This window comes from Pinus tabuliformis, chromosome 2_1 (assembly GCF_031772625.1).
Source record: "Pinus tabuliformis cultivar Carrire ecotype Pingquan chromosome 2_1, CPIR1, whole genome shotgun sequence".
In the NCBI taxonomy this organism is placed as follows: domain Eukaryota; kingdom Viridiplantae; phylum Streptophyta; class Pinopsida; order Pinales; family Pinaceae; genus Pinus; species Pinus tabuliformis.
This window is the reverse complement of record NC_142299.1, coordinates 684,416,295-684,443,735: the sequence shown is the minus strand read 5'-3', so window position 1 is coordinate 684,443,735 and position 27,441 is coordinate 684,416,295. Positions and strand designations below refer to the sequence as shown.

At 39.8% G+C, this 27,441-nt stretch overlaps 1 protein-coding gene across 2 annotated transcripts in view; it reads right to left on the bottom strand.

Moving 5' to 3' along the window:
- The window catches only part of LOC149202452 (putative mitochondrial import inner membrane translocase subunit TIM21), a 194,648-nt gene that overhangs the window by 47,418 nt on the left and 119,789 nt on the right, over positions 1–27,441 (bottom strand). For both annotated transcript variants that reach the window (XM_089403176.1, XM_089403175.1), the window contains one exon: positions 7,618–7,784. In XM_089403176.1, the coding sequence (XP_089259302.1) occupies positions 7,618–7,784 (167 nt within the window). The remainder of the gene's footprint in view (positions 1–7,617; positions 7,785–27,441) is intronic.

Genomic DNA, 27,441 nt, shown 5'->3' with positions numbered 1-27,441 from the left:
CCCTTTCCCTTATCTTGAACAGAACCAAAAGAGGGAGGAACATAACGGAAAGGGTTGGATGCCTCAGTTTGAGGGATAGAGGAAGAACCCTCAAAATCATAGTGGGGGTTGGTAGCCATCATTCTTTGTATCTCCCTCTTCCTCCCAATTTCAGCCTGTATCTCTTTTTGCCTAGCCTTATCTTCTTTAAATTTCTCAAAGCTAGCCAACAAATTCTTTCTAATCTCATCAATTTCATCAGAGGTACATGCGGTAATTTGGCCTCTAATCCCTGCCAAGTGTTGTTTCAGCCTATTAATCCCCCCAGGACCTTCCTTAATTTTCCTATGGCAAAACTTGCAATGCATCTGATTATCAACCATTTCAACATATGCCCAAGCAGGATCTTTTGCTCTAGGTGCCATTTTTTGACTAGGAAAACAATCTGAAAATGAAAAAAAAAAAAAAAAATTGATTCAATGTTCATTTATTTGACAAAAAACACTCTCTAAGCTTTCTTGATATGCACCTAAGATTTACTAAGCAAAAACAGATTTATAGAGGTGGAAAAAAATACCTCCAGGCACAAACTGCCTCCTCAAGCTTGCTCCAAGATCAGCTCCTCAATGCTGCTCCAAATGGCTGCCCAAGAATCTCCTCACTCCAGCTACAATGCTCCTCCAAGACTCCTCACTGCTGCTCCAAAACAAGCTCAAGAAGTGCTCACTAACTCTCAAAGAAGACTCTCACTCAAATGCATAAGACTGCTGTGAGTGAATGACAGCATTTGGGTGTCTTAAATAGGGTTTGGGAGGGGGAAATGGACCCCAAAAGCATTAAACAAATTACTATTACCCTTTGGAATCCATCAACTGCATTTAACTTTCTCAAAAATTACAAAAAAAGTGAATTTTTTTCAACTTTTACGCTGCCCAGCCATAGACACATTGACTCGGCCGAGTTATAACGGACCCGGCCGGGTTGACCGAGTCACATATGACTCGGCCGAGTCACATAGGCCGAGTCATTGGATGACTCGGCCGAGTCATATGTGACTCGGTCAACCGAGCCGGGTAGCTGGCCGGGTCAAAGTTCTGGGTAATGACTCGGTTCGACTCGGCCGAGTCGGAGTCGAAACGAGCGGGTTGTAAAACAGTGGTATCAGCCCATCCAAATAGTATTCAAAAATAAAAATGAACGTCAAATAAAATTACCTTTTGTGATGGCCCTTCATCATGACATACATTGGTTGCAACATCAACATCCTGCACACATATTGACACCACATCTCCAAGATATTCAATGTCAAGGGTCTTCTTTCTTTACAGACCTTATCAGGGTCTTCACGCCTTTTCTATGGAGATGTCTTGGCCAATTCTTCTAGTTATAGGATGTTGATTTCCTTTTCTATGTGACCATAGTTCCATCTTTCGCGATCTCTTCTTTCTTTCTTGAAATATTGCTCCTCGGGAACTTCCATCCATAGTTACTTCATCTTTGTCAACCACCTCATATCCCATATGAGGACATATTATGTTGATTTCATCTAGTCAATATGTGAAGTTTGAACCATGCCTTCATGCATCTTTCCAAAGAAGGAGATCATTTTCTTTGGTCATGCTTATGATGACATGACTCAATTAAATACATGCATACATACCTATTTCCTTCTTTTGGTCATCTAGGCTTCCTTCAGCAACTTCTTTTTCTTGATTGAGAGTACTTCAACCATTTCGACATGTTGCATTCCTTTGTCACCATACCATCATCCTTCTAAACAATGAATCCCATACAAGGTGGAATTCAAAATGAGACGCTTGCTTCCTTCAAGAGAGGTGAACCTTCTAATGAAGAGTCCAACAGAGGATCTAGATTATCCTCATTTGACAGAAGCTCCTTTCTCATGATGATGATGTATGATGAATTCCTTCTATCATGCTAGATGACTTTCCTTCAACCATGCTACACATGCTTGCAATGAGGTTACCAAGAGCTACTTCCTTTGTATGATAACTGCTACATCCATGTAGACTTCTACTTCAGCGCTTCTTTCAAGCTTTTCTAATGATATCATGAGCTCTTGCTCCAACGATATGCTACTATGATGTCATCTCCTAAAATGATGCATCCTATCATGCTTCTAATGTTTCCTACCATGATAGCTATACTTTACAAAAACTGAAAAGAACTGGGTGGAGGATATTATCTCAATCATAATAGATATCTTTTACTTCCTCTTTCTTTGACTTCTTCTTTTTAGCTTCTTCCACTTCTTCGATGATATGGGCCTCTTCCCTTCCTCTTTTGTTGTTGTCCTTCTTAAATTTAGGACAATCTCTCTTGTAGTGCCCATATTCATGGCAGTCATAGAATTGGATTCTTGACATATTCTTCTTGTTCTTCTTCTAAGGACCAAACTTTCCTTTCTACCTAGCCATGGCAGCAAATGCTTGAGCTTTCTCGTTTGATCCTACATCACTTTTTTCCTTCAATCAAGGTTCTTCAATCGAGGTTCTTCAATTTTACACAATGACCATAGTTCATTGAATGGGGTAGTTTCCTTCTTTCCATAGATGCTTGATGTAAAGTTGCCCCATTCCTCTGGTAGTGCATTGAGCACTATGCTAGTCATTTCTTTGTCGGACATTATTTCTCCCAATTCTTGTAGTTGGCCTGTTATTTCTGACAATCTCATAAAGTATGAGGCTATTTTTTCTTCCTTTGATAATTTCATCTTGTAGAGTTCTTGTCTTAATGATATCACTTCTCAAGCAGTACTTACGGAGAATAATTTTACTAGTTTATCATATATTTCTTTTGATGTCTCCAACTTTAATACATAGGGTATGAGGGGATCTTTAATAAATTCTATCAGGATCCTTTGAGCCCTTACTTCCCCTTTCATGTACTTTGCAAGAGCTTGAGCTTCTTCCTTAGGAGGTTTAGAGATTGCACCCTTGACATGATCAACAACTTCATTTTTTGTGAAGATCAAATCAGTCCTCTTCTTCCATGCAAGAAAGTTTGATGACCCAACCAACTTGTTTTTTCCTTACAAAATGAAGTCATTTTGATAGTAGATTCAGTCATAAATATAAAGATATTTACTTGTCAAGTGAAGATTTTTCTTGATGACAATAACTTCAACTTGATGCCTTCTTGATTTTGATGATGATGTTGATAATAGAAGATGCCTTCTTGATGAAGATGTCTTCCTTCAAAAGTGATTCCTCAAAGAAGGGGAGATTGCCTTGATTCCTTGATAATGATGACAACGCCTCTTCTTGCTTCCATTGAATGTAGAGACTTTGAGATGCTTCAAAGTGTAGTCCTTTTGGGTAGAGTCCTTGAGGTATCCTTTTACTCGAGGTGATGGTTGAGCGAGGTTCCCAAGAATGTCTTCAAGTGTAGAATCTTTCTTTGAATGAACGGGGGTTTTGAGGTCTTCCTTCTTCAAGATGATGATGTAATATTTGTCCTTGTGATGCCTTTGAGATGAGAGGGCCTTCTTGATGATCTGCTAGTGCTTCAACCCTTGAGTGTCCTTTTCTAAGTTGCCTTTCCTTGTCTTGTCACCTTAGTTCCGATACCATGTTGAGAAATCTAGGGGCAGCAACATAGGATGATTTCTCTTGCTTTGATAATTGTTTGTGGTATACTTTTACTTCACTTAATTAACTTCTTCTTGATTTTGATTATTATTATTGTTTTCTTCATTAAATAGCTACCAAACCATAAAGAACAATAAGACAAAAGACACAAGATATAGGAGATCAGCCAGGGCCAAAACCTCTCCAACTAAGAGGAAAACCCACAAGATTTCTTCTTATAGAATCTTCAATTGACGAATTACAAGACCTACACCCTTGACCAAGACTCCTCCAAGACCAAGTCAACCTTGCCTCTTTTTCCAAGTCAAATTGGTTACTCCTTTGTCTTCAACTTCAACCTTCCAACACCTTGACTGCAACTTCAACATGTCTTTCTGCAATTTTGGCTTGCCTACAACTTCTGCAATTTTCGGTCTTTACTGCGAAAACCCTAGGCCACAGATGTGAGAGGAAATAAATTTTCATTTTCAGGTGCTTATTTTTGCCATTAGATTGGAATATAGATCATTTGAGGAGCAATGTTAGCCTCTACCAGTCTCTCACATAGATTTTTCCGATTACCTTGAGCTAAAAAGATGAGTCCCCAGGTTGATGTTAATGTTGATACTTGATTGTTATTTTAGAACAATTTAGGAGCCCAACAGGTTACCCACTTTTTGGTGGGTAACAAGTAACATTCAAATTAAAAGATAAAAGAGAAGGACCTATAGAACTTACAAGCTAGAATATAGAGAGTGGAACTTACAAAGGAAACTTATTAGAAATCAAGAAATTCTCTAGAAACAAAAATCAAGATAGCAATAACTTAGAGTGGGTGATATAAACATAGGCTAGATGTTGAAGCTTGTGGTAGCTTCAGAAGTCTTCTGCATAAGCTTGGTGTCTTAGCATGTGAGAGATGATTTATTGCCTCCTTAGGTGTTTGCTTGGTGGAGTAAGTGATTTATATATTAATTCCTAAGTCTAACTTACGAAAAGTACAATAATTGAAGTCAATTAATTATTGTGAACTATTAAGTCATTCTCTAAGGATATATAATTTAATTATTTAAGTGACTTAGAAGTACTCTCAACCATTGATCTCCAAGATCTTCTAGAAGGGAGATTAGGATTATGGATTTGGGCTTAATGAAGATTATAAAAGTAGCCTAATGAAGAGGTGAAAATAAAAGGAACACAAGCGAGAGAGGCAGCTATAGCATTTTTACGAAAACGATTTTCTCAAGGAGAGTGAATTCTCTAGAGCATGAGGCTTAGTACAACTAAGTTGAAGGAAGAAGAATATAGGGTCAGGGTGTTTCGAGGAGGTTGATTTGTTGTGAATTGAAGAGGCCAAATCGCTTAAGTAAGAAGGAGGTGCAATTGTTGGGGAGGCTAATTTTCCAAGGTCGAGTTGTGAGTGTGCAAAGGTCGGGCGAGAGCTAGGCGCAAAGGCTGATTTTCTGGTAAGAGGTGAGTCGATTTTCTTCAAGCTGAATTTCTTCAGAGGTCGATTTCTAGTTGCTCGATTTTCCTTGGGTCGAATTATTCTAGTGGTCAAGTTGCAAGTTCCAGTCACTATATTTTTCTTTGTAAATTCTTTGTGGTTTGAAACCTTGATTTTCCAGATTAATAAATGACGAAGAATTGTTGTGAGTGAATTATTTCTATTGCAATGTGTGTTTGATCTCTGCAATTTATTTATGTTGCATATATTTCTAGATGTTAAAATACCAGTGATTTTATTTTTCAGTAATTCAAGACTTATTTTGTTAATAAATAATTGTCGTGAATAAATTTGGGCCGGTATCAAGAGATTTTGTAGTAAACTGGCATATTAATAAAATATCCACAAAATAAATTCAAGAGCCAAGAACACTCCACAAGCCATATGCTTGTCAATACAAACAGTGCTCGACATATCTCTAATGGAAAATCTTTAGGCTCTATATAGGCTTCATACATACAATACCATGGGTAATACCATGATTCCTCAATACCATACATCCAATACCATGGGCTTATTTCATTTACATCACATTATTTCCTAACTACTTGTGGTCCCTTGCATAATGCGGGTTAACCACATTATTTATTAACTATGGCACGTTTATTCATCAACCTTAGCTAAACTAACTAATTGTGATCACTTTTTATAATGAGGCTCAACCACTTACAATTATCATTAATGCAGATAACACTTATGAGCTTTATTAACTAAACTAACAAATTGTGTCCCCTTATTACATCACATTATACCATTCGGTAATCCCCAATGTACCCCATATTATCCTCCCCTAGGTATGCTAGAGAACTTAGAGAGACCTAAAGAACTTACAGACTAGAATATAGAGAGTGGAGCTTACAAAGGAAACTTATTGCAAAAAAAATGCAACTCTACAAGGAAACCGCAAAACTAGAACTCAAGGAAGAACTCGTTACAATTCTTTCACAATTCAACATTCTAGATTCTAGACAAGAAACTTGAACAAAATCCCATCAATCATCTAAACCAGTTTTGAAAAAAATGGCATCGGCAAAAAATCGATGAGGGTCCAAAAAAATCTTATTGGAAACATCGGCTAAAAAATCGACAAAAGTCAGCAAACTGCGGAAAACATTAAAAAGTACAAAATATATTCATTTTTTCAAAATCAGAAAAAATCAAGAAAAATCACTAAAGGAAAAAATTGTGATTTTTTCAAGCCAAAAAATTGGCTGGCCAGAAAATTTGTGATTTTTTGGCACATTGCCCAAAAATTGGTGATTTCATCAACACTGATCTAAACTATTAATAAAAAAATAATAATAAAACTCAAACAAAATTTCAAAAAGAGACAATCTCCTAATATTGATCACTTTAAAAGTTTAATCAGGCCTCCATTGAGACAAATGATTAAGAAAAAAATTATATTGCTTTCCACAAATGAGGGGAATTGATCCATGAGACCAGAAACTGCAAAATGTTCTTGGTTCTATGAGAGTGTCTAAGGCAACTATGAGGCCCAAAAAAGAACTGGGAATAAGGAAAAAGAGTACAAAACAATAAACGCAAGAGATAAACCCTAGAATGAAAGAGAAATAGTTACCACTCTATGTAAGAAAAGAACCATTACTTTGCACCAAAGACAAAACAATCAAACCAAGTAACAAAAATCCCATCATTGGTCAATGGTGACAAATACAATATTAGACAATGGTTTTTGTTTAAAACCTATCCATTCTATCATGTAGAGCATGAAGAAAGAACAGGCTTGTGGGCCAGATGTCTTCCCATAGAACTCTCTTGATGCTTTTGCAACATAGTCAAGGAAGATTTGTTAAATTTCAAGAAAATCATCTTTTAATGCAAATTCAGAAATTTCACCTCAACCTTGAATTCCCTGGATTTATTTCCTATGGGCTTCATCTGAAATATAAATCACAGTAACATATATTTCACTTCTGTCCAACCAAATACACAAGCCAACCCAAGAAAATAAACACCAAACAATTGTAATTCAAGGGAAATATTTTCTATCCCTTGGGGTACAAATTCCAAGATATACAAGATCTGAAAATTACTTATTTACAGCGATTATTACAGCTCTAAATTTGCCCACTTAGCTTCTTTATGTCTGTCAAATCACTAAACAAAATATGTTCACTGTTATATCAAATCAGCATACATAACCAGCACTACAAACTACACAATCACCATTAGAACAAAAGATGAAAATCAGATCTGCAAGTACACAAAGTTTGGACAGCAAAGCACACTTCATATATACATAAAAATGAAGTTATAAGTACATACCAACAGAGCTGTCAATGGTTATCAAAGAAAGATACGATCAAAAAACTTAACCATGAGGCAATTCTTTGAAGACTAGAAAATCTATTTCATATTCACAGAGACTTGATAAAAGATAATGCATATAAGTTCTGACAACATTACTACAACCCATAAAGGAATTTCCTAACAAAGAATATTCATTCAGACCTAAGCAATCTACTGGATAAGCACAAGTTGCTCAACAAATTTTAGCAAAAGAAAAGAATTGAAAACCTCTTGTTCAGTTTGTTGATGGGCTTGTGTTGCAGAACTAGAAGCAAGGCTACGAGCAGAGCATGGAATCATCCAGTGCATTCCATATAACTTTGAGACTTGATTGCTATATTGTATCCCAGTTCCATGTGCATAGTCAGGTTGATACGAAATTAAAGAGGAAGGTCCTGTACAAATTAACATTAAAGCTTAAACATATGATCTTATCATGTTTGAATGTAGACACTTCAATAATAATGTGAGAAGCAAATTTATTTTCAAATCCAAGTAATAAAAACTTGAAGCAAAGATTTGCAACTACAATAAATGACCTGAAGAACACAGAAAAAATTACCCATGTTGCTGGATCCTCCTTCAAAAAACATATATACATATCCAATTCAAATCTATCTCAGATATGCCTTGGATCCATCATGGATAAATATCCCAAATGGATACAATATAGGACATGGGATCCATTCCAGATACATCGAGGACAGAAGGAAGAAAACAATAAAATATTTATATCAGGATTCAATGCAACTAATATTATATTTCCAAATTCACTCTCTACCCTTTAAGAACCATCAAGTGCAAAATAACAATTGTTAAGATGCTTGCTAGAGAGAAATAAGTAAATAACTAAGTTAAATGGGAAGCAATAAAAACTTTCCATTGTCAGAGAACAACAACCAATACAATGTTTCTACTATTATCATCCTCTACAACTCTATGCCAACATATGCATTTTGAGTGGATTACAAATCAAGAAAATGAGTCTGACTAAACCTATGGTGCAGGAAACACCATCCCAGCATGTGTAATGGTACCTGAAGTGCGCAAAACCCCGAAACATTGTTAACCGTACCATATGGTGTTTTACGATTTGGAAATGTTGTATGATATGGCTAGCGGCATTTCAGGGTTGCTTCAGGGGATTTTTGTGGCATTTCAATTACTTTATTGACATGTGCAAGCCCCCTCAAGCAGCCAAGAAAGACATGACGCATTTCATTTTAAAAAATTAGAATTAGAATTCTCTAGAAACTCTAACAGCCTCTTCCCTTCCATAGGAAAGCACTTCATTCACTCATTTCTCACACATTCTTCAGCAAGATGAGCTTCCTACAGTAGCAGCAAGCATTTTCGTTGTGTTTTGGAGCATCAAGAGCAAACTTTGGTGCATTTGCAGCAAGAAGAAGGGTGTGGTGCAAGAAGAATGATGAGGGAAGAAGTTGTTTTGGTGAGTGTATTTATTTTCTGTTTTTGCAGCATTCATGGCTTCTCAAAGTGATATTTCTAGTGCCCCTAGAGCTTCCCAAACAACTAAGCAGCATGAATACAATCCTCTTTGGAAGTATGTTTTTTAAAACCATGGTGAATCGGTCATTGGAGTAATATGGGCAAGGCCCAGGATCAAACTTTCCGGCTGCCACTTAACACCAAGAGTATATCCAATAACCTGTATGCTGAATATACTAGGAATATACGACTTAGCAAGAACCGAAATGTCACGTATTGACTACGAACGGAATGACTCCCTGGGACCACCAATTCCTTTAGCCTCATCACAACAGGCTTAACATGTCAATTCAGGGAATTGAACTCGGGTGGAGAGGGAATTAACGTCCAAGAACCAAGACGTCCTGTATTGACTATGAACAAAATGACTCCCTAGGACCTCCTATTCCTTTAGCCTCGTCACAACATACTTAACATGTATTTTCGGGGAATTGAACTTGGGTGGAGAGGGAGTTAACGTCCCATCCTAACCACTCAACCTACCCTTAGTTGACCATATTTGGATGTATGTTACTAAATTCAAACGAATCTATGATGGGGGTACACAGAAATGGACGTGCAACTTATCCAAAATCCATAGGACCTTCAAGGGCTCTAGCCTCTTACACAAGAGTGAAGGCTCACATTTTGCAAGAAGAGATAAAGGGGATTTAAGTTTGTGCACTTACTAGAAATCCAGGGATGAGAACTAAATTTAAGAGTGCAAGATGATGCTCAAAGGTTGAAGGATCAAAGAAGCAAAATTGGTATGGGTGGCACTAACTATCCTCACTTGGGTGCTAGCAATAACCCAAGGATTGTTCATGAAGCAATGAAGAGGAGGGAAGAGATATCCAAACCATCAAATCCAACTAAAGATAGTAGATTGTTGAAAAAGCTCGATAATCAAGGGAGAGAAAAAGCTGAGTCAAGAGTAGCAAGGGCTATCTTTGCTTGTGGCATCCCTTTTAATGTGGTTCTATTGAATATTTAGCTCAGGTAGGTATTTTGGTGTCTAGCATGTGGAAATGTCCAAAAGGTACTCTCTAGATATTAACTTTATTTTATAAAGTTAAAGTCACTTTACTTTATGACTAAAAGGTGACCTAGGTCATGTCAATTGAAATTGAGTCACAACCGTTGATCTCGAGTGTCCAACATGAGATCTTGATCGTTGATCACTTTGGAGATAGGGTTTTAGATATTGACAGTTATAAAGGGAAAATCTAAGGAGAAGAGGATGAAAAGAGAAGAAGAGAAAATCGAATTGGAGAGAGAGACTGATGAGACAGGAAGAGGTCGAGTTTTCCAGTAAGGCATGAATCCCAAGGTAGTTGTACTGTAGGGATTACGTACAGTCTGTATAATCGTACAGGTGGTCGTACAGTGTACACAAAGGCAGGGTTTGGACTGTTCGTTTGCTAGAATACTGCAGGACTAATTTCTAAGAAATTTTTGGGCACGTTTATCAAGATTTTTGGGCTGTATCAGGTTCCAAAAATGGCTGTAAATTAAATTTCAGATTCTCTGTGGGCTGAATAATAAACACCTATTTGTTGGTTTTCCTCATTGGGGTTTCCAGGGTATATACTATGTCAAATTTTTGTGTTGTTTTCCTTTTTTTTGCTACGTATTACTAAGTTAAAGAACTCAGTGTATTTCTGTTTATAAATTAAATCTAGGAAATAATTTATTTTTCCTTCCATACAAATATGAGTATAAACTTTATTGAAACAGTCAATCAAATCTGGCTTCTAGAGAAATTAACATGGTATCAAAGCTTCGTCTCTGAAGGGTAAACTAAGTTTTGACACAGGTTGGACAAGCTCTTCTTCAAGAGGATTATTCCTTCCTAGGTTTTCAAGGAAAGGTCAATATTTTTTTGGATTTTTAAGGAAATGGCTACAGGGTTAAGATTTGAGGACAGACTGGAAGGGGCTTCCAACTTTAGTCCTGGGAGGGAGCAATGTGCTTACTTCCCTCTTGTCACTCCTCAAATGATTTTGCTGTCAACCAAAACAAGTAACCCCTGGTACTCAAGAAAATAATCACGGGAAATGACAACTGACAACTATTAAAGTTTAAGCATACCCCTTCTCACTCTTATTTATCATCCCCTCCTTCTATGCCCTCTAGCTGATTTTATATCCTCCTTGTATAGTTCAAGAAAAAAATTGTTCTAAACCTAATCTTCTATCATTAAATTAAACCTTTTTTCTTTTTAAATTTAGGAGAGGGTCATCCAGAAGTAGTATTTTTAATAATTTAATTTTTGTTAGTAGATGGGGTCCCTGATAATGTCTTCTTTTATCAAGTATTCTAGTAAAAACTTCTGACTCCCATGAGAATAAACAATGTATAAATAAGACATCATAAAATAATATCATCATCAAGTATTCCATAAAACCATGCATGTAGAATATCATCCATCATCACATAAACAGCCATATAAAGTAACCCCTGTGCCTCCCACAAGTAGCAGCGTCATCAACAATAAAACGTTGTCCCAAAAAATATTATGTGTCGTAAACTAAAACATGTCCAAATAAAATCAAACAGAACCATAATGATAAAATAGAGTCAAACAGCTTATGTCAGCTCAAGGGGTCTGCTAGGACCAGCCATTCGTCTTTTCCCTCACTCTTTTATTTTCCTTGTACTTCCAAGAGCATATCCTGGAAAGAGATTTCCCTCTTCCCCCTTCCATTTGCTCCTGAAGTGCAAGTGTGTGTGTGTGTGTGTTGAAGTGGCCTCGAAAAGGGAGCGTGCAGGAGCTAAGGACATATGTAGCTTTCCTACGACAATGTGATGGGAATTGAGACGTCGATGGGCACAAAAAGACGTGGCCTGCAAAATTTCTGAGGGTGCTAGAGGTGAAATCAATGGAGGAACTGAATGATGTGAGGCAAAAGGCCAGTTAACAAAACTAGATGCAGGCCTAGCTGGATTGGGCTCCCAACCATCATGTCGCAATGGTTGTTGCTGAGGAGAGTGAGGTTCAGGGATCTCCATGATACTTGGCTGTGGTGGAGGCAAATTTTGTGAGGCATGGGAGTTAGGAGGCGGTGGCAGACCCCCAAGGTATAGGTGCGTCATCTACGTTAAATGATTAAATTCTTCAAAACCTGCATCAAAATGTATATAGAATCAAATTTGTTTGTTCTTGTTTTCTCTCCATGACACATTTGTCCTTCTACCTTGACCCCTTCAGTTTCCTTGAGATCCTCTACTAAAGAAACTCATTATATGTTGTAATCAAGGATAAATCTGTTATGAAGTAGTTTTCCTCAAAGCATGAGATAGGCGATCAGCAAAGCAAAGAACTGTATGATATCATCTTTAGCATAAATGTTAGCATGTTTTGAAAACACACATAGGGGACAAAATAATTGCATGAGGGAAGGGAGTTTTATACATCCAATCAGGAGAAATATTGTGAGTAGTATGAACTTGAAGATAGAGTATGGCTGACAGCAAGAGGGCACACTTCCTTATGTCCATGCGAATTGTTTGAAGCAGCATCATAACATCAATAAACTGTACAGAGAAGATATAACATATGATACTGTGATAGGATTGTAGAATATTTCCCTTGCTTCGTATATAGTTGTAATAACTAATGTTGAAATTTAGGTAGCTAGAAAGGTATTTCCGAGTCGAGAAAACCCACAGAAGGGGAGCTTGTGGGCTAGGGCTAGATACCCAAAGTTTGGGGTTTTGACCCAAAGGAGTGGGCTTAGAACCCAAGTAAATGAATTTTATGTTCTAATTTAATGTTAGGAGGTTGTGTTGGGGTCTCTTGAAGGACAAAGAGGGCTCCTAAGAAACCTAAGGGAAACATATAAATACATGCCAAAGGAAAGGCTAGAATCAATCAAGTGAGAAGGACATCACTTGGTTGGAGACGGCTAACCTGCCCAAGCAAAGGAGTTTCAGCCAGCTAGGAGAGGTCAAGTTTCTATGTTTAGGATAGCAAAGGGATCTGCTACCAAGGAAGAAAGAGGCCAAGTATTGCTAGGGCATCCACTGGCCCAAAAGGAGAAGTCGCAACCAAGTTTTGCTAGTTGTTGCAGTAGGTTGAGCCCTAGATCTGAGGGTTGGTAATGCTACTTAGGCTGGCCACAAGTCTAGAAGGGAGGTATTGTAGCAAGAAGGGCTACCGACCTAGGACCGAGGACATAAACAAGTGGTACTGAAGTCTAACAAAGGCAAGTATGGCTAACCGAGGTAGATCTGGCACTAAGGAGGATGGTCGAGGTTTGTGATAGACTGGATAGTTTGTTATGGTGGCTTAGGGCTATAACTAGAGGGTCGAGGCCTAAAGAGAGGAAGTAAGGCTAAACTAAGGCCAAAAGAGGGTCTATACTGTTTTTGTAGTGCATCCAAGGGAAAGGAGGTCGCAGGCTATCTCAGCGCTTGGAGCAAGGCTGCCAGGCCTAATATGAAGGTCAAAGTGGAACAATGAGGCCAAAGTCTAGCTAGAAGTGATCCACATGGCAAGGACGCTTGTTTGAGACTTAGAACAGTGAGATAAGGGTTGGTTGAAGGGCAGTCGTAGCTTGGTTAGGGTTGGTTGTAGGAAGAAGAAGGTTGGTCAAATTGGAACAACAGAAGAATGGGCTAAAGGGAGCAGCCTACTAATAACAAAGGTAGCCATAGGCCTAAGGGAGTTGGCCAAGGCTATAGAGAACCTGAACAAAGATCTAAAGGAGTAGACCCTATGGACAAAAGAAGATTGTAGCAACAAAGGATTGAAGGCTACAGCAAGGCTAATATGAGGACTGTGGGCTGAAGGAACAAGCTCAGATGAGTCAAGCTCTTGTTGGTTATGACTTTGTAGGCAAAGGATGGTTTATTGTATTTGTAAATGGGCAGATGAGGACCTAAAAGAATTGGCCTCAACCCTAGTTGTATCAGTCAAAGGAATGATTGTGTATATTAGCATTGTACTAGGGTTTTTAAAGGGCCATGATCCCTTGTACGAGAGCCTTATGATTTTCTAATTGATGGACTAATAAGGAACACGTTTTGGACCATAATCTTGTGTATTGTTTTTTATCTCATTGTTGTTATATTCCATTGTGAAAAGTTGTTTAAAGTTGGGCATCTCTATTGTGCTTGTGTTCCTAGCTAGGGCATAAACGAAACCTAGGGTGCATGGAAATTCCAACAACTAATAAGCCACGTAGAGTTAAATATGTGTAAAGTATGTCAGGGAAGGTGTAAATTTCATCTATCACAGAACTAGAAATTATTCTTCTAATTGTTAATTTATTTAACAATTTATCTGTTGTCTGCTACAACAAATATTGAATAATTCACACTGATTTTCACAAATAAACTGCAGAAAAAAATAGTGTTGGAAATTGAGAAAATCTATAACACACACATAAAAATATAACATAGTTATTTTTGGACAAATGTCCCCGGAAAAACCCAACATGGGAAAACCCGGTGCGACAGTTAAGGGTTTTATTATTATGCGACAGTGAAATTCTGAGTACAATCTATGGATGCCCAGCTAGCAATCCAAACAGCAAGTATCTGACAGAAATAACTAGAGAGAAAATTCTCTCACCCCACAAGCAATCCCAACACTGGCTCCTCCAGAAAATTTGGTTGTCCAAACCCGAGAGTAGGCCCTCTGCGCAGTCCTTGCACTGGCTCTCACATGTGTGGCTTGAATCTGCCTCTGAACATGTCGTCTAGCCTATCTCTACTGCTGAAAGTGACTCTTCGGCCCTCGGGAAGACTTTCCTGGCCTTTGGACGCTGAATTGACTTCCTCTCCAGCCAAATCGAACTACTAGACTTCAACTACTGCGTAGTCCCTGTGTTGCTTTTGCGTGGATCACTTTTGTCACTTGTTGCTCCTTCTTCGGATCTGGAAAACTTCCTCTAGAACATTGTCCCTACCCCTCACTGTCTCTACATCGATCTCTGGCTCTCTAACAACTGTTGTTGCTCTTTAGAAATCGATCTACCAAGGAAATCAAACTACTCAAATATATCCTCTCCAAGTGCCCATCGACTTCTTCTTAGAATCCTCTGTTGGGACTCCAACTGCCAAGATTAAATCTTAATCAAAGGCTAGGATCATCTTGAAGTTGATCCACGTGAGTTTCTAAACTATTTTCAGCTTGACTTAATTAATTATGATTAATTAACTGGTTTTCCTAAGTTTAGACTTAGGAAACATTAAAAAATTGGTTAATAATCTAATTATTAAATTTTCTAAGTCTATCCATTAGAAAATTAATCTGTATCCTGCTGGTTTATTTCTTCTACTTGTTTAAATTCGAACAAGTTATTTAATACATTTAAATACTGAAATAAATACAATACAGTCACAACATCTACAGATTATCAACTGAAAGAAAACAAGCACACAAGTGACACCGTTATTTTTGGACAAATGTCCCCAGAAAAACCCAATGCTGGAAAACCGGTGCAGCTATTCAAAGGGTTATATTATTATGCAGTCTATCTGAGTACAACTGGGTGCCTAACTGGCTCACCCAACAAAGAAAAATACACGACAACAATACCTCTATATCCGGAAACAGGTATTCAGAAAACCTGTCCCATGAAACCCTCTCTGGCACAATTGAAGCTCAGCGCTAGCCCTTCTGGCATATGCGTCAACCTTCTGCTAACCTGTGTCAACCCCAAGACCCTCTGAGGCACTCCGCAGCCTCTGGGACCCTCTGCGTCACTCCAGCAGCCTCTACATGGATGACGCAGTCCCTCTGGCCTCTGCGATGTCTCTGTTGGGCTCTGCGTAGCCTGGACTAGCTGTTGCTCTCTCTCTCTCTCTGCTTCTGTGCTAGTCTCTCAGTATTGTCTTTGCCTCTCTGCCTCGTACTCACTGCCCCTCATTGTTGATCACTGATTCAACTTTACTTAGCAACCCCGCTCTAGCAAAATGAATAACTGATCACTCTGGTGTATTCTCCAATTGACCCTCAAGCCTCCTCTTATACTTTTCTCGTTGGTCCATCAACGGTCGAGATTAAATCTCTAATCAACAGCTACGATTAGATTTGGCTTGATCCATGACTTTTGGAGCTTTCTAAACCAGTTTTATAATAATACCTATTAATATTTTATTTTTCCTAAGCTTAGACTTAGGAACTCCATTAAAAATATTAATTATTTTAATATCTCCCAAACTGGGTATAATCTGTCCAAACCATTTCTGGGTCTTGGAGATCTCATGTGCTTTAGCCTCTCCACCAATTTTCATGGCTAGAGCACATTCGATGCTACCCCAAATCAACACTAATTAAGTCATCTCTAGGTGGAATTTCCAGAAACAATTTATGGGTTTTGGAGATATCATGTATTCTAGTCTCTCGGCCAAATTTCGTGGCTAGAACACATCTGATGCTACAGAAACTAACACTCCCTCTTAGCGAGCATTGTGTTGTCTCTAGTGTTGCACATCCTGCCACAACACCCTGTCTCTGTATCACCTACTGTCACATTGTTGATGTCTGGCTACTGTTGCCCACCAACTATTGCGCAACTCTGATCCTACATCTATGTTGTTGTTGACACTATTGTATTGTTGCCAACTTCGCATCTGCACTGCAACTCCCTCTCATTTGTTGTTGTTGCAACTGAGAAGCATCCAAAATACTGAATCATTTGTGTATGTTGCATCTGTCTCCGGAGTACTCACTGCTACTAGCTACTATACTGTCTATTGAAGAATTTGCGTTGTTGCTGACTCTGCTACTAAGCCTCCTGCTTTGTTGTCAACTCTGCAATGTGCTCCTCAGCATCTGACTGCTACTAGTATCTACAATTTTCAATCGAGAATCTGACTGCAACTACTAACACTGATCCATCTTGCTACTGAATATTGTGGGCCCCCGTAGCCAGGTATTGATCCATGAGGTGGACTCCTCAAGGACCCTGCCCAATCTCTGTAACTCTTTCGGGCTACAACTCCAAGTCACCCCACCTCACTCTTGGAGGTATGGCTAACATCATCGCGAAGTCTTCCTCCAACCTGGATGAAAGTCTATCTATCTCAACATGTGTTGCCGCCTAGTCCTGCTTCTCCTGCGTGTCCTTCTTCTTGAGAGGACACTGGGTACTGTAGTGGCCAAACTCGCCACACCTGAAGCACTTGACCTTAGATAGGTCCTTCTTCTTCTTCTTTTGCTCCCCCTGCCCCTAATTGGGACCCTTTGATGCAAGGGCCACATTCTCCTCCTCCTTCACACCCTTCGATCCACTGCTATTGTTTCCACTAATGGAGCTCTTTAGAAGAGCTCACCTCAACTCCTCCTGCTATAAGTCAGCCCACATTTTGTCCCATCGTGGTAGCGTATCGCTGCCCAATATACTTTGGGCAAAGACCTACCAATCCTTCGAGACACTCTTTAGTGCCAACCGTACTCTCTTCGAAGGTTGGTCTTGCCACAACAACTGCAAGTTGGTCTTAGAACTCCTGAATCCTGGTGAGGAAAAGATCTATGCCTTCCCCCTTCTGCATCCTGATGCATCTCAGCTTTTCTTCTAGGAACATCTTTCGCTGCTCGGAAGTACCCTCGTATAGCGTGGAGAGAGCCTCCCACATCTCTTTCGTCATTCTTGTGTCCACTATATGTGAGACTATATGATCCCAAACTCCATCTAGGATCAACTGCTTCGCCTTTGCCATTTCTTTCGTGTATTCCTTCAGCTGATCTGCATCTTGGGGAACTGTTACCACATTATCTATATAGGCTTTCATGCCATATTCATCTAGAATGAAGCACATCCTTGCCTTCCAAATGATGTAGTTGGAGGCACCCTCCAACCTATCGTGAACTCTAAGCCTAGATGTGGCCATCTCTGATCTGATATGGAAACTCCCTCTTCCTCTGCTCAGTTGTTTCTCTGCTACTCGCATTCCCTTCTGGAATTTGTAGTTCCACTAGTTGCTACTGCCAATCTGCAATTGGGAAAATTAGACTTCTTGGCTAGAAACCCTCTGAGAGAAATCTCCCTCTGTGTGTGCAATTTCTCTTCCACCTGGCGTTGATTTTGTTGTTGCAAAACCCTTTGCGTCCAACCAGAAATCTACTCAGCGAAAATCTGAGTTGTTGTTGCTCCCTCTGACTGCTGGAATCACTGAATCTAGCAAGTTGAATTTTTCTGCCAACCTGTATTGAAAAATCGAACTCCTGCCCAGTAATTCAATTTGTCCGTCTGAGCACTGCGCAGCCTCTGAGGATTTCGGCCTGTTGCTCCCTATGAATAGCGAAATTCTCTTCTCCGCTTCTGAGCTTCCTGACTGATCACTTATGCTCTGATACCATGTGAAAATTTCATTTATCACAACAACTGGAAATTATTTTTCTAATTGTTAATTAATTTAACAATTTATCTGTTCTTTGCTACAACAAATATCAAATAATTCACACTGTGATTTTCACAAATAAACTACGGGAAAAAATAGCATTGGAAACTAAAAAAATCTAGCACGCACATAAAAATATAACACAGTTATTTTTGGACAAATGTCCCCGGAAAAACCCAACTTGGGAAAACCAGTGCAACAGTTAAGGGTTTTATTATTATGCAGCAGTGAAATGCTGAGTATAATCTATGGATGCCCTTCGGGCTGGTCTGTATCCAAATTAGACCTCTCATTCCACTTATCTAGGCTTGTACAGACTTGTGACCCTTATTGAAGCAACTGCTTTGAAGTGTGGCCTCTCAAGGAGAGAATTTCTTCCTCAAATTGTCCACAAACCAACCCAGAAATAATAAAGAAACTTTCGGACCTGAAAGGACAAATTTACCCACACAAACTGCCCAAAGTTTACCTCAAGACCTGTGGTTGTCCATCTGAAGTATCTCGGCCCTGATGCAGAGGTAAACCAACCTCAAACAATCATCTGCCTCCCAAAGCTCGGTTACCTCAGACATATATTTTCTATAGAATAAAGCACTTGGATGTGTCTAATGAGGTTGGAGGTCACCTCTATTCATACAAATCATTGAGGGTCAAGGGACATGTCGTTTCGGATTTCATGAGCCTACATGAAGGTGTGGCCGACCTTGACAATTTGCATATGTGGGGGCTTCACTTCAAAAACATATTTCTCCTTGTCCGAATTCAGTGATCTTTAAGTCAATTTTGGTCCTCTCGAAATGAAGAATTCAATGCAATAATTATCTCCACCAAATGAGTTGTCCAAAGTGGAATTTGCCCCTAGTTTCCAATTTTAACACTCCCTCTCAACTAGGGAGAATTCCACCTGCCAATATCCGACCATCGATCATCATGCGATCCTGTCATCATGAACAATCTTTGTATTTCGTCTCGGCTCTGCTAAACATTGATATAGATAATAAGAAGAATTGATCGAGAGTGAGTCACAAGACTTTACTACTCTCCACTGACAAAAGTCAATCCACATAACCATAGGTAGAACCCCAATCAAACTTGATCTCAGATCAAGTGGTTGAGCACCATGCATCCTAGACATAGAGAGTATGGTTGTACATGATGCGCCCATCTGTAGTGCTATGGTCCCTATCCACTTTTCCCAACTCATTAGCATGATGAGAGGTACTTCCCATGAGTCCCGAACTACATGGGTAGGATGTACGCTAGGGAATCCACAAGAGAAGGTGAACCACTCATCCTGCTCATATGCCATAGGAGAAGGTGACCCACTCATCCTATGCATATCTCATCAATCATAGGGGAAGGTGAACTACTCACCCTACACACTTGTCAACCATCATAGGGGAAGGTGAACCACTCACCCTCTACATGGTCGCATATAGCGTCAAGAAGTACCTCAGGTCACCAAGAGCCCGCAGAAGCTCCCAAAGCTCAATGTTCAACCGAGACCCTCATAATAGGCTCTTTCCACGACTCCCAGCCTCTCATTGAAGGAAGTTAAACTTGACCTTACCAAGAGGATTGGTGAGGATGTCGATAACCTGCACATCCATCCTGAAATGATGGAGCTTAATTGCTCCCCATTGTACCATATCCCCAATAAAGTGGTACCTAATGCCAATATGAATGGATCGGTCGTGGAACACGAGATTCTCTGAAATGTGAATCCCACTCTACAATATACAACAATGGTTTCCATCACGTGCTCAAATGGCTCACTGAAGAGCTTCCTCAAATGGCTTCATAATAAGCCATGCTTGCTGCTTTATACATTCAGCCTCAGCAGTGCTCCCACAGTAATAGACTTCAGTCTTTGATTTATTGACGAAGTAGAGGAGGTCCCAAGAGATATAGCACCTAGACGTTCTCTTTCCATTCACCACACTGCCAGTCCAGCAATTCTCGGAAGTGTACTTCAAATCATAGTTAATCTTAATGAGCAGTTATCCAATGTATGAGGCTTAACCATAAATTGTCTCAAAGTCTTTGTAGCATGGCATATGTTTGATTAGGTGTTTATCAAGAACATCAGTGTCCCCACAAGTTGTCTAAATCTGGAACAGCAGCTTCTACGTCTTATCAGACCTTTAAGCTTAGTAACAAAGCTAGGTCTTTCATCTTGACTTTAAAAGTCAACTCCCTCTTACATTGATAAATGAGAGGATCATCATTTGTTGGACAGACATCATCAATAGTTGCACCAAACATCATAGCTCGACCATAGCTCCCTCTGAATATTGGGAAAGTAACCTTGCCCAAAACATAACCATCGAGCTATCTGCAACCTGCTATTAATCCTTTGGTCCATGTGCCAAAATCATCCAATCATAGTCATGCAGCTTCTCAAGTAACAAAGATATATCAAATCATCATTAGAATCATCATAATCAGTTGCCAAGTCTTGCCTTCATCAACATCCTTTGACATGGTCTTTCTTTTGTAAAAATCATCGGGCAAGAAGAGTCGTTAAGCCATTCTGCCAGGGATTCTATAGCTCCCTCTGAAGACTTACTTCAATTGGTCAGCTAACTTTCAACAATGTGCAATGCGACAACTGTATCAGCAAACTTCTAGGAAGCTTGTTGTTCAAATCAGAGAGAAACTCTGAAGAATCATCATGGTCCTTCTTCAATAGGTGAAGAAATCCTCCCATGAGATTATCCAAAACGAGTTGCTTTATTTCGTCATTGCTAGATGACTGCTGCCAATTGCATTAAACTACCCAGTCCATTATAAGGATGTTCTTCTTATCTAGGCATCTATGACTATACGACCATTCTTCATAAAATCTTGGCTTTACATATAAAAGTGCCCAATGAACCAACCAAAATCAAGGTCCTCTCAGCTCCCTCCTTCCAATTCTTTCTTCAGGAGGCACCTTTGTCCTTCATGATCATAAGGGTTGTTGCAAGAGCTCGCTTCAAGATGCCATGTACTTGCTCTCAAAAGAGGAAACTTCTCGAAGTTGCTCATATTGCAACTTTTATCATCATATTCTTTCTGCTTCTTTAAGAGTGAAGACTTCAGATTCAAAGTCTGTTCATAAGGTATTGCAATCTTTGTTGATCCTCTGCCACTTTCAAGGCTTCCTTCCAATGAGTTGATGTAGTCTGTTTCTCTTGCTTTAAACAATAGGCTACTGCTCATTTTATTGTTGACAGCTTCAGGACACCCAGAGAGACTTTTCAATCAAGGAGACACTTTCTTCTCACAACAGAAAGAGGATTAACTCTGTTATTAATGCTTCCATTGCTTGATGCCTGAAGCTTTCCTGCTTTCCAACGTGATCAAATATTTACTAATGTGAATATATCAGACTGTGAATATATATGTGTGTGTGCTGACCATGTCACGGTAGAAGGTACAGACCATGGATCTCATATCACAGAAGTTCATACTATCTTCACAGGTCAGTGAATATTCGTATCACTGTATGTTGAATAGATGCTTCAATCCTTTTATGCTACTATCCAAGTCTGAGAGCAGGGTAATGATCCATCGTCCTAGGTCTCCTTCATGCATAGGAGTCTCGGCTCCTCTTCCTTTATGACAGAGGCTTGAATTAAGTTCCTTTTTAAAAATGAAATTGTCCTAGTCTTCTTCTAACTGATCTTCAAGAATGAATACTTCAAGTGTGTTAGAACCCTTATCCAAGATGCCAAAGTCAAAGGAGCTGCAATTTCTTTTACTGATAGATCCTTGTAGCTTCTTTATAGTGGATAACCTTTCAAAAGATGACAATTTTTCTTTTCCTCATATGGCCCTCTTGCTTTAGGTTGTTTCTTCAAAAGGTGTTGCTAATCTTGACTTTTATGATGACTTCAAGTCTTCAAGTTCCAGGGAGACCATTCCTTCTCAAGAGATCTAGGATCTTTTCCAAGATTGCCTATCAACATGTCTTCAACTGAATCTCTGCTCTACTACTGGACATTTAATATGGATCCTGAAGCTTCCTATTACTGTATATATATAGGAAACAGTTCCCACTGCCTTTAAATTGATCCTTTGAATAGAACTTTATACATTCAGAAATGCTACTCAGGATAAGCCTTTGTTGTAGGAGCAGACACTTCTACAATTCTTCAAAAAAACCATTTGACATATACGTATGAGAGATTTGATGATACTGAGAAGATTTGCAAAATTGAGATAGGATTCCTTTAAATAGAATACATGTATGCCAAGCGAAGTACCCTTGAATGTTGTTATAAGAAACTTGAGACAATTCTAACTGGATCAAAGATGACTAAAGAAGGGTCCTGCTGGTTTGGGGCTTATTCACAACACTGAAATTTCAGAATAGCTTAAGGACAGGAGTCACAAGTCGGCTCCTTGTCACACTGTTCAGTATGCTTTCAGAACAAGACTATTCCAAGGTCGGCTTCAAGGATGACTGAGCATACTTGGATTGAATATGTATATGTACCTTGAGACGAAAAAACAAGTTCTCGGCCTTTTCACTAATATACAAGGCTACAAATTGTAGCTTGATTATTTTTCTTCGGGACAGGCCTAATAGCTTGTGTTAGGTCTCTTTTATGGGTCTCGGCCTTCTTTAGGATGAGAGTGGGTACTCCTTGTAAACCTTTCGCATAATACTTATGCCCAGAATTTGATGGAGGAGTCTCAGCTTCATCTCTAAGTGATTTAAATCAAACCCTTTGAAATATATTTCTGCCTAGAATTTGGTACAGGAGATTTGGTTCTTCTTTCAACTTAGTTTATAAGGCCTTCAATAAACTCGGACTTGGTTGCTTCCTCTCTCAGATGAGAGGAAAACTTCAAAATGTTTTCCAAACAACAATTCAGATAATATAGGAACAGTGCTTATGAAATTCGGACCTCTGAGGAAACTCAGAGAATTTGGTCCTCCTAAATTGTGATTTCATACCTCATATGCAGTGCCCAGGACTGCAATTTCTTTGACAAATAACTTGGCTTTGTGTGGGCTATTAGATTAGCCCCTCGGTCCTTCAGATCAGGGTTTATATGCCCCTCAAAAAGCTTTGCTCTCCTTGGTTAAGTTTTCGGCCGAGTCACAATGACTTTGGCTTGAGATCATGCCCAGAATTTGACTTAATGCCACAAGTAGCTCAGTCCTAGGTATGCCTTTGTCTTTTGAGTGATGAAGCCTTGATCTTTAGTGATCCTCTTTCCTTGCAAGTGAGCCCTCATAGTTCAATACATCATGTTGTTTGATCTTTGAAGAGGAAGAAGGCCATGGAGACTTGTCAACAAACTTCTTAGTGATTGCTTTCTCTATTGCTTGCGCTTATCCTCACCTAAGCTCTGATACCATGTTAATTTTAGTTAACATGTTCTTTGCTTAGGACAGTTACTTCAATGTTCCATATTAGCCCATTTATCGATCCATTTCATTTCCATTAGCAATCACATAAATCATTACCACACTGATGATAACTTAAGAAAGAACATAAACAATAAATGCAAAAGACAAGCCAAGACAAGAGGACGCAAGAATATGGCTCAAGCCAGGGAAAAACCCCAAGATGGGAAAAACCCTTGATCAATTCTTCTTATTATTAATATCAAATGTTCAGCAGAGAGAGAGAGAGAGAGAGAGAGAGGGTGCAATAATTCAAAGTCAAAATTGACTTGCCAGTGTGAAGATCCAATATCACTGCCCTTAGATAAATAGATGGCCCAATCAAAAATGCAATTCTGGAGCAGTCAAATTGTGCCCTCTTAAGCTGGTGTCATACTGTTGTAGAAGCTTGATCTGGTTAGGGCTACTCACAGTCCATCATTGCTGCACTTAACAGCTCCAAAACTCCTCCTCTCAATTGCGGCTCTTCTAGATGGTGGGCTCCAGTATTGTAGCAATAATGCTACAACTCCTGGAGCTTCCTATCTCTAATTTTATCAACCCGGTAGTTCGTAACAAACTTGGAAGCGACGGTGCTGTATGCACAAGTACTAGCTCTTGTCGCAGCTGTCACTTGGTCAGCTGGCACAAGTCCGCTAGGGCTCAAGCCAACTTCTATATGTTCTCAGAAGAAGCTTTCTAAATGATGGACGAAGGCTATCTGAAAGGAAAGTAACCTACTTTGCAATAATGAACTGAAAGCCAACGAAACAGGGAAACCCTAGTAAACCCTAATCTGACTAGTCTAATCTCTATGATGCAATGGTGGGAGTGCAAACTTCTAGAAATGATGCCATTACTTCTAGTGATATGAGATGCATGAATTTAAGCTATTTCTACTGAAAAGAACATTGTTTTTGTATTTTTGCCTTAGTGGTTGGAGTTATTACGATTTTGTTTCTTATTAGGGTTTGACTGTGCAGGGGTAGTTCGAAGGGAAAGAAAGCTTGGGAAAGGTCAGGAGGGCTAGGAAAGGTTCCAGGGGATCCAAAGCATCATTCCACAGAAGTCCACAACGTTCAGGTGCTTGGCAACCGAGGTTACAGGTTTCTACATGATGTCTGCAAGGGATCCTACAGGAAGCTTGGGATTTCTACAGGAAGTCTGCTAACTTCTACAGGATGTTCTGTGGTTGGAGTTTTGGGTGATGGCGGAGTGGAGGAGTTGCATGGGTGGATAGGTAGGATGGAAAGGGAGCTTATGATGGCTCAGGGACAGAGATATGAGATGAGGAAAGAATGGGTAAAGTTGGTTGGTGGATAGAAGGGTGGAAGCAATGAAAAGTCCAAAAAGATGGAGCTACGTGAACAGTAGAAGTGTTGGAAGGTAAACGAGCTGAACAGAGGTTGGGTAGGTGGCTTTAGGTGCGGTTGAGAAGAAGAAGAAGATAACAGGGTGATGCAACGCAGTGTAAAGTAAACAAATCTGCACAAAACCGAGAATTCATCAACCTATCCTAACTGTGTTATTAAATCAACGAACAGCAATGTATACTATAGAGAAAAATCGTGCATGGAGTTGGAATGAAGAAGTACTGCTCAAGATCAGAATGCATGGATGGATCTACAATTGAAATGACTGTGTTGCAGCTTGAATGAAAGTATAAGACTGCGTTTTTTGGTGGTTGGTACGGTCTTCACCTCCAATCTCTAAACAGAGATGGCAGTGAGTGCACTGTCAACCTTTTCTTGGAGCTCTAATGAATGCTGATCCTCCTACTCTAATCTAAGCAACTAAAAGCACTTGAATTGGAAACTAATCCTACTCAATCACATGAAAGAAATCAAATCAGCAGACTGTAATTTCTAAATGCATGTCAAAACAGTGGAATAAAGTGCTGAAAGGAAAGACAAGTAACAATACAAGGAAGAGGAGGTCTATTGCTCTCAGGTTGGGCCCTAACCTGAGAGCTATAGCTCCCTTAAAAACTCAGAATTGAATTCAAAGCTGCTTGCCTTTATTGAATAATCATGAATCTAATGTCATGCCAAAACTGGCTTACAAAAAAGCAAAAACCGAGCTGTAGCTCGTGCTTAGAAATTGCAACAGTAGTTCAAAAGTTCAAAAAGCTCCTATCAAAGGCTACGGCCTTAATATTTATACATGATGAGGCTCCAGCTGGCTTCCTCAATACGTGGAGCTTGGCTGTCCAACTGAAAGTTAAACTGCTGTAAATTGATGTTCCTGTAGAACCCGTTGGCTGCCTTTGAGCTCGGTGGGGAGAGCTGTTGGAGCTCGGAGTTAGGGTGGAGATCACGAGGGAGGTCATTAAGGCTGTAGACAACCTCCCTATAAACCTGCAATGCCACCTTTGCTGTCTCCTTGTCTCCTTCTGCGTGGTCTTTGCTCCCTTTAATGCCAAAAAACCTGAAATCATCATGTATTAGCCACATAGATATAATGCCTGCCCTTCTTCCTACAAATAACACGAATATACCAAGAAATGAATGCATAAGTGATAAAAGATGAAGGGTTGAGCAAGGTAAGTAGGCCAAATGAGCCCAAATTGTTACCAAAAATTGGGGCTCATCATCACCCCCCAGCTAAAATATTTGCTCATCCTTGAGCAACTTAGTCCAAATCTTCATCCTTCATTGCTTTTACTGCTTCCCTTACATCCCAAGCCTCTGTGGTAGTGTCCTCCTTGCTGATATGAAACCCAGCTTTCCTGTTCACCTCTTCCCATTGTTCACTGTCATCTCCCTCTGTGCTGCCTTCAGTCAATCCTAGTAGCAGTGGTGGGCTGAGTTTAAGGCCAATCCAGCTGGCCTGGAGGCTTTGCATGGATTTCTTGTAAAGGTCTACCCTTACCAAAGCTTCCCTCATCCGAGTTGGGGTATGGTACTCTCGGATTTTCAAACTGTGTGCCAATGTATTCCATCTGCGTGTGCATGCTTGGGCAGCATTTTCTCCTAACAGTCTTTCCATGTCTTCAAAATGAGCTATGGCTTGGGCCTGTTGGTCCATATATCTCAAGGAAGTTGTGGGATCAGAAGACAAGTGTTGGTGTGTTGAGATGAGTGCAACTGGATCCTCTGGTTCTGCTCGAATGAACAATGGCTCGTTCAATTCTCGGTTCATGACCGATTTTGCTTCAGCTGCTCTTTGATTCTCATGGTTCAACCATGAAGCGAATGCCATCAATTGCATATCACCCAAGGCAGTATTGGGATCCCAGGAAACTTCATTAGGCAAGGCCAAATTGTGGAGGTAGAACTCTGCTAATTTGGCTTTATCTTCTGACGAACTAGTACTGCACAACTCAGAGAATTTCTGTGGGTCTTGGATCTGAGAAATACCTCTTTGTGCCGAGGTATTTATTTGGAACTGCAGCCATTGGTCTTTCAAGTACAAACCATAGGATTTTGCAGGTTGTCTGCACTGTATTGCCTCCATGGCCCAACTGGCCATGCAGGCCAATTGTGCTTCCTTTTGCTGCAGTTGTTCTTTTAGAGCTTGCACTTCAATTTGTCCTTGTTGTTCTGCTTCCTGTAGAAGTGTCATTGGCTCCTCAAGACCGATGGTCAGCTCCTTTTTGCCTTGTTGTTCTTCTGTGGTGTCTTTGGAGCATGTACCTGCCCCTGCCCTCAGCTCCTGTAGCTGCAATCTTAGCTTCTGGTTTTCTTCCTGTAGGTACACTCTTTGGCAATTAGCCACATGTTTAGCCATGGCTAATTCACTCCTGACCTCCTTGAGTTGCTCTTGTAAGGGACCTATGTCCGCCACACCCTTTGACTTGGCGATCTTCATCCACGTGTGTATACGGA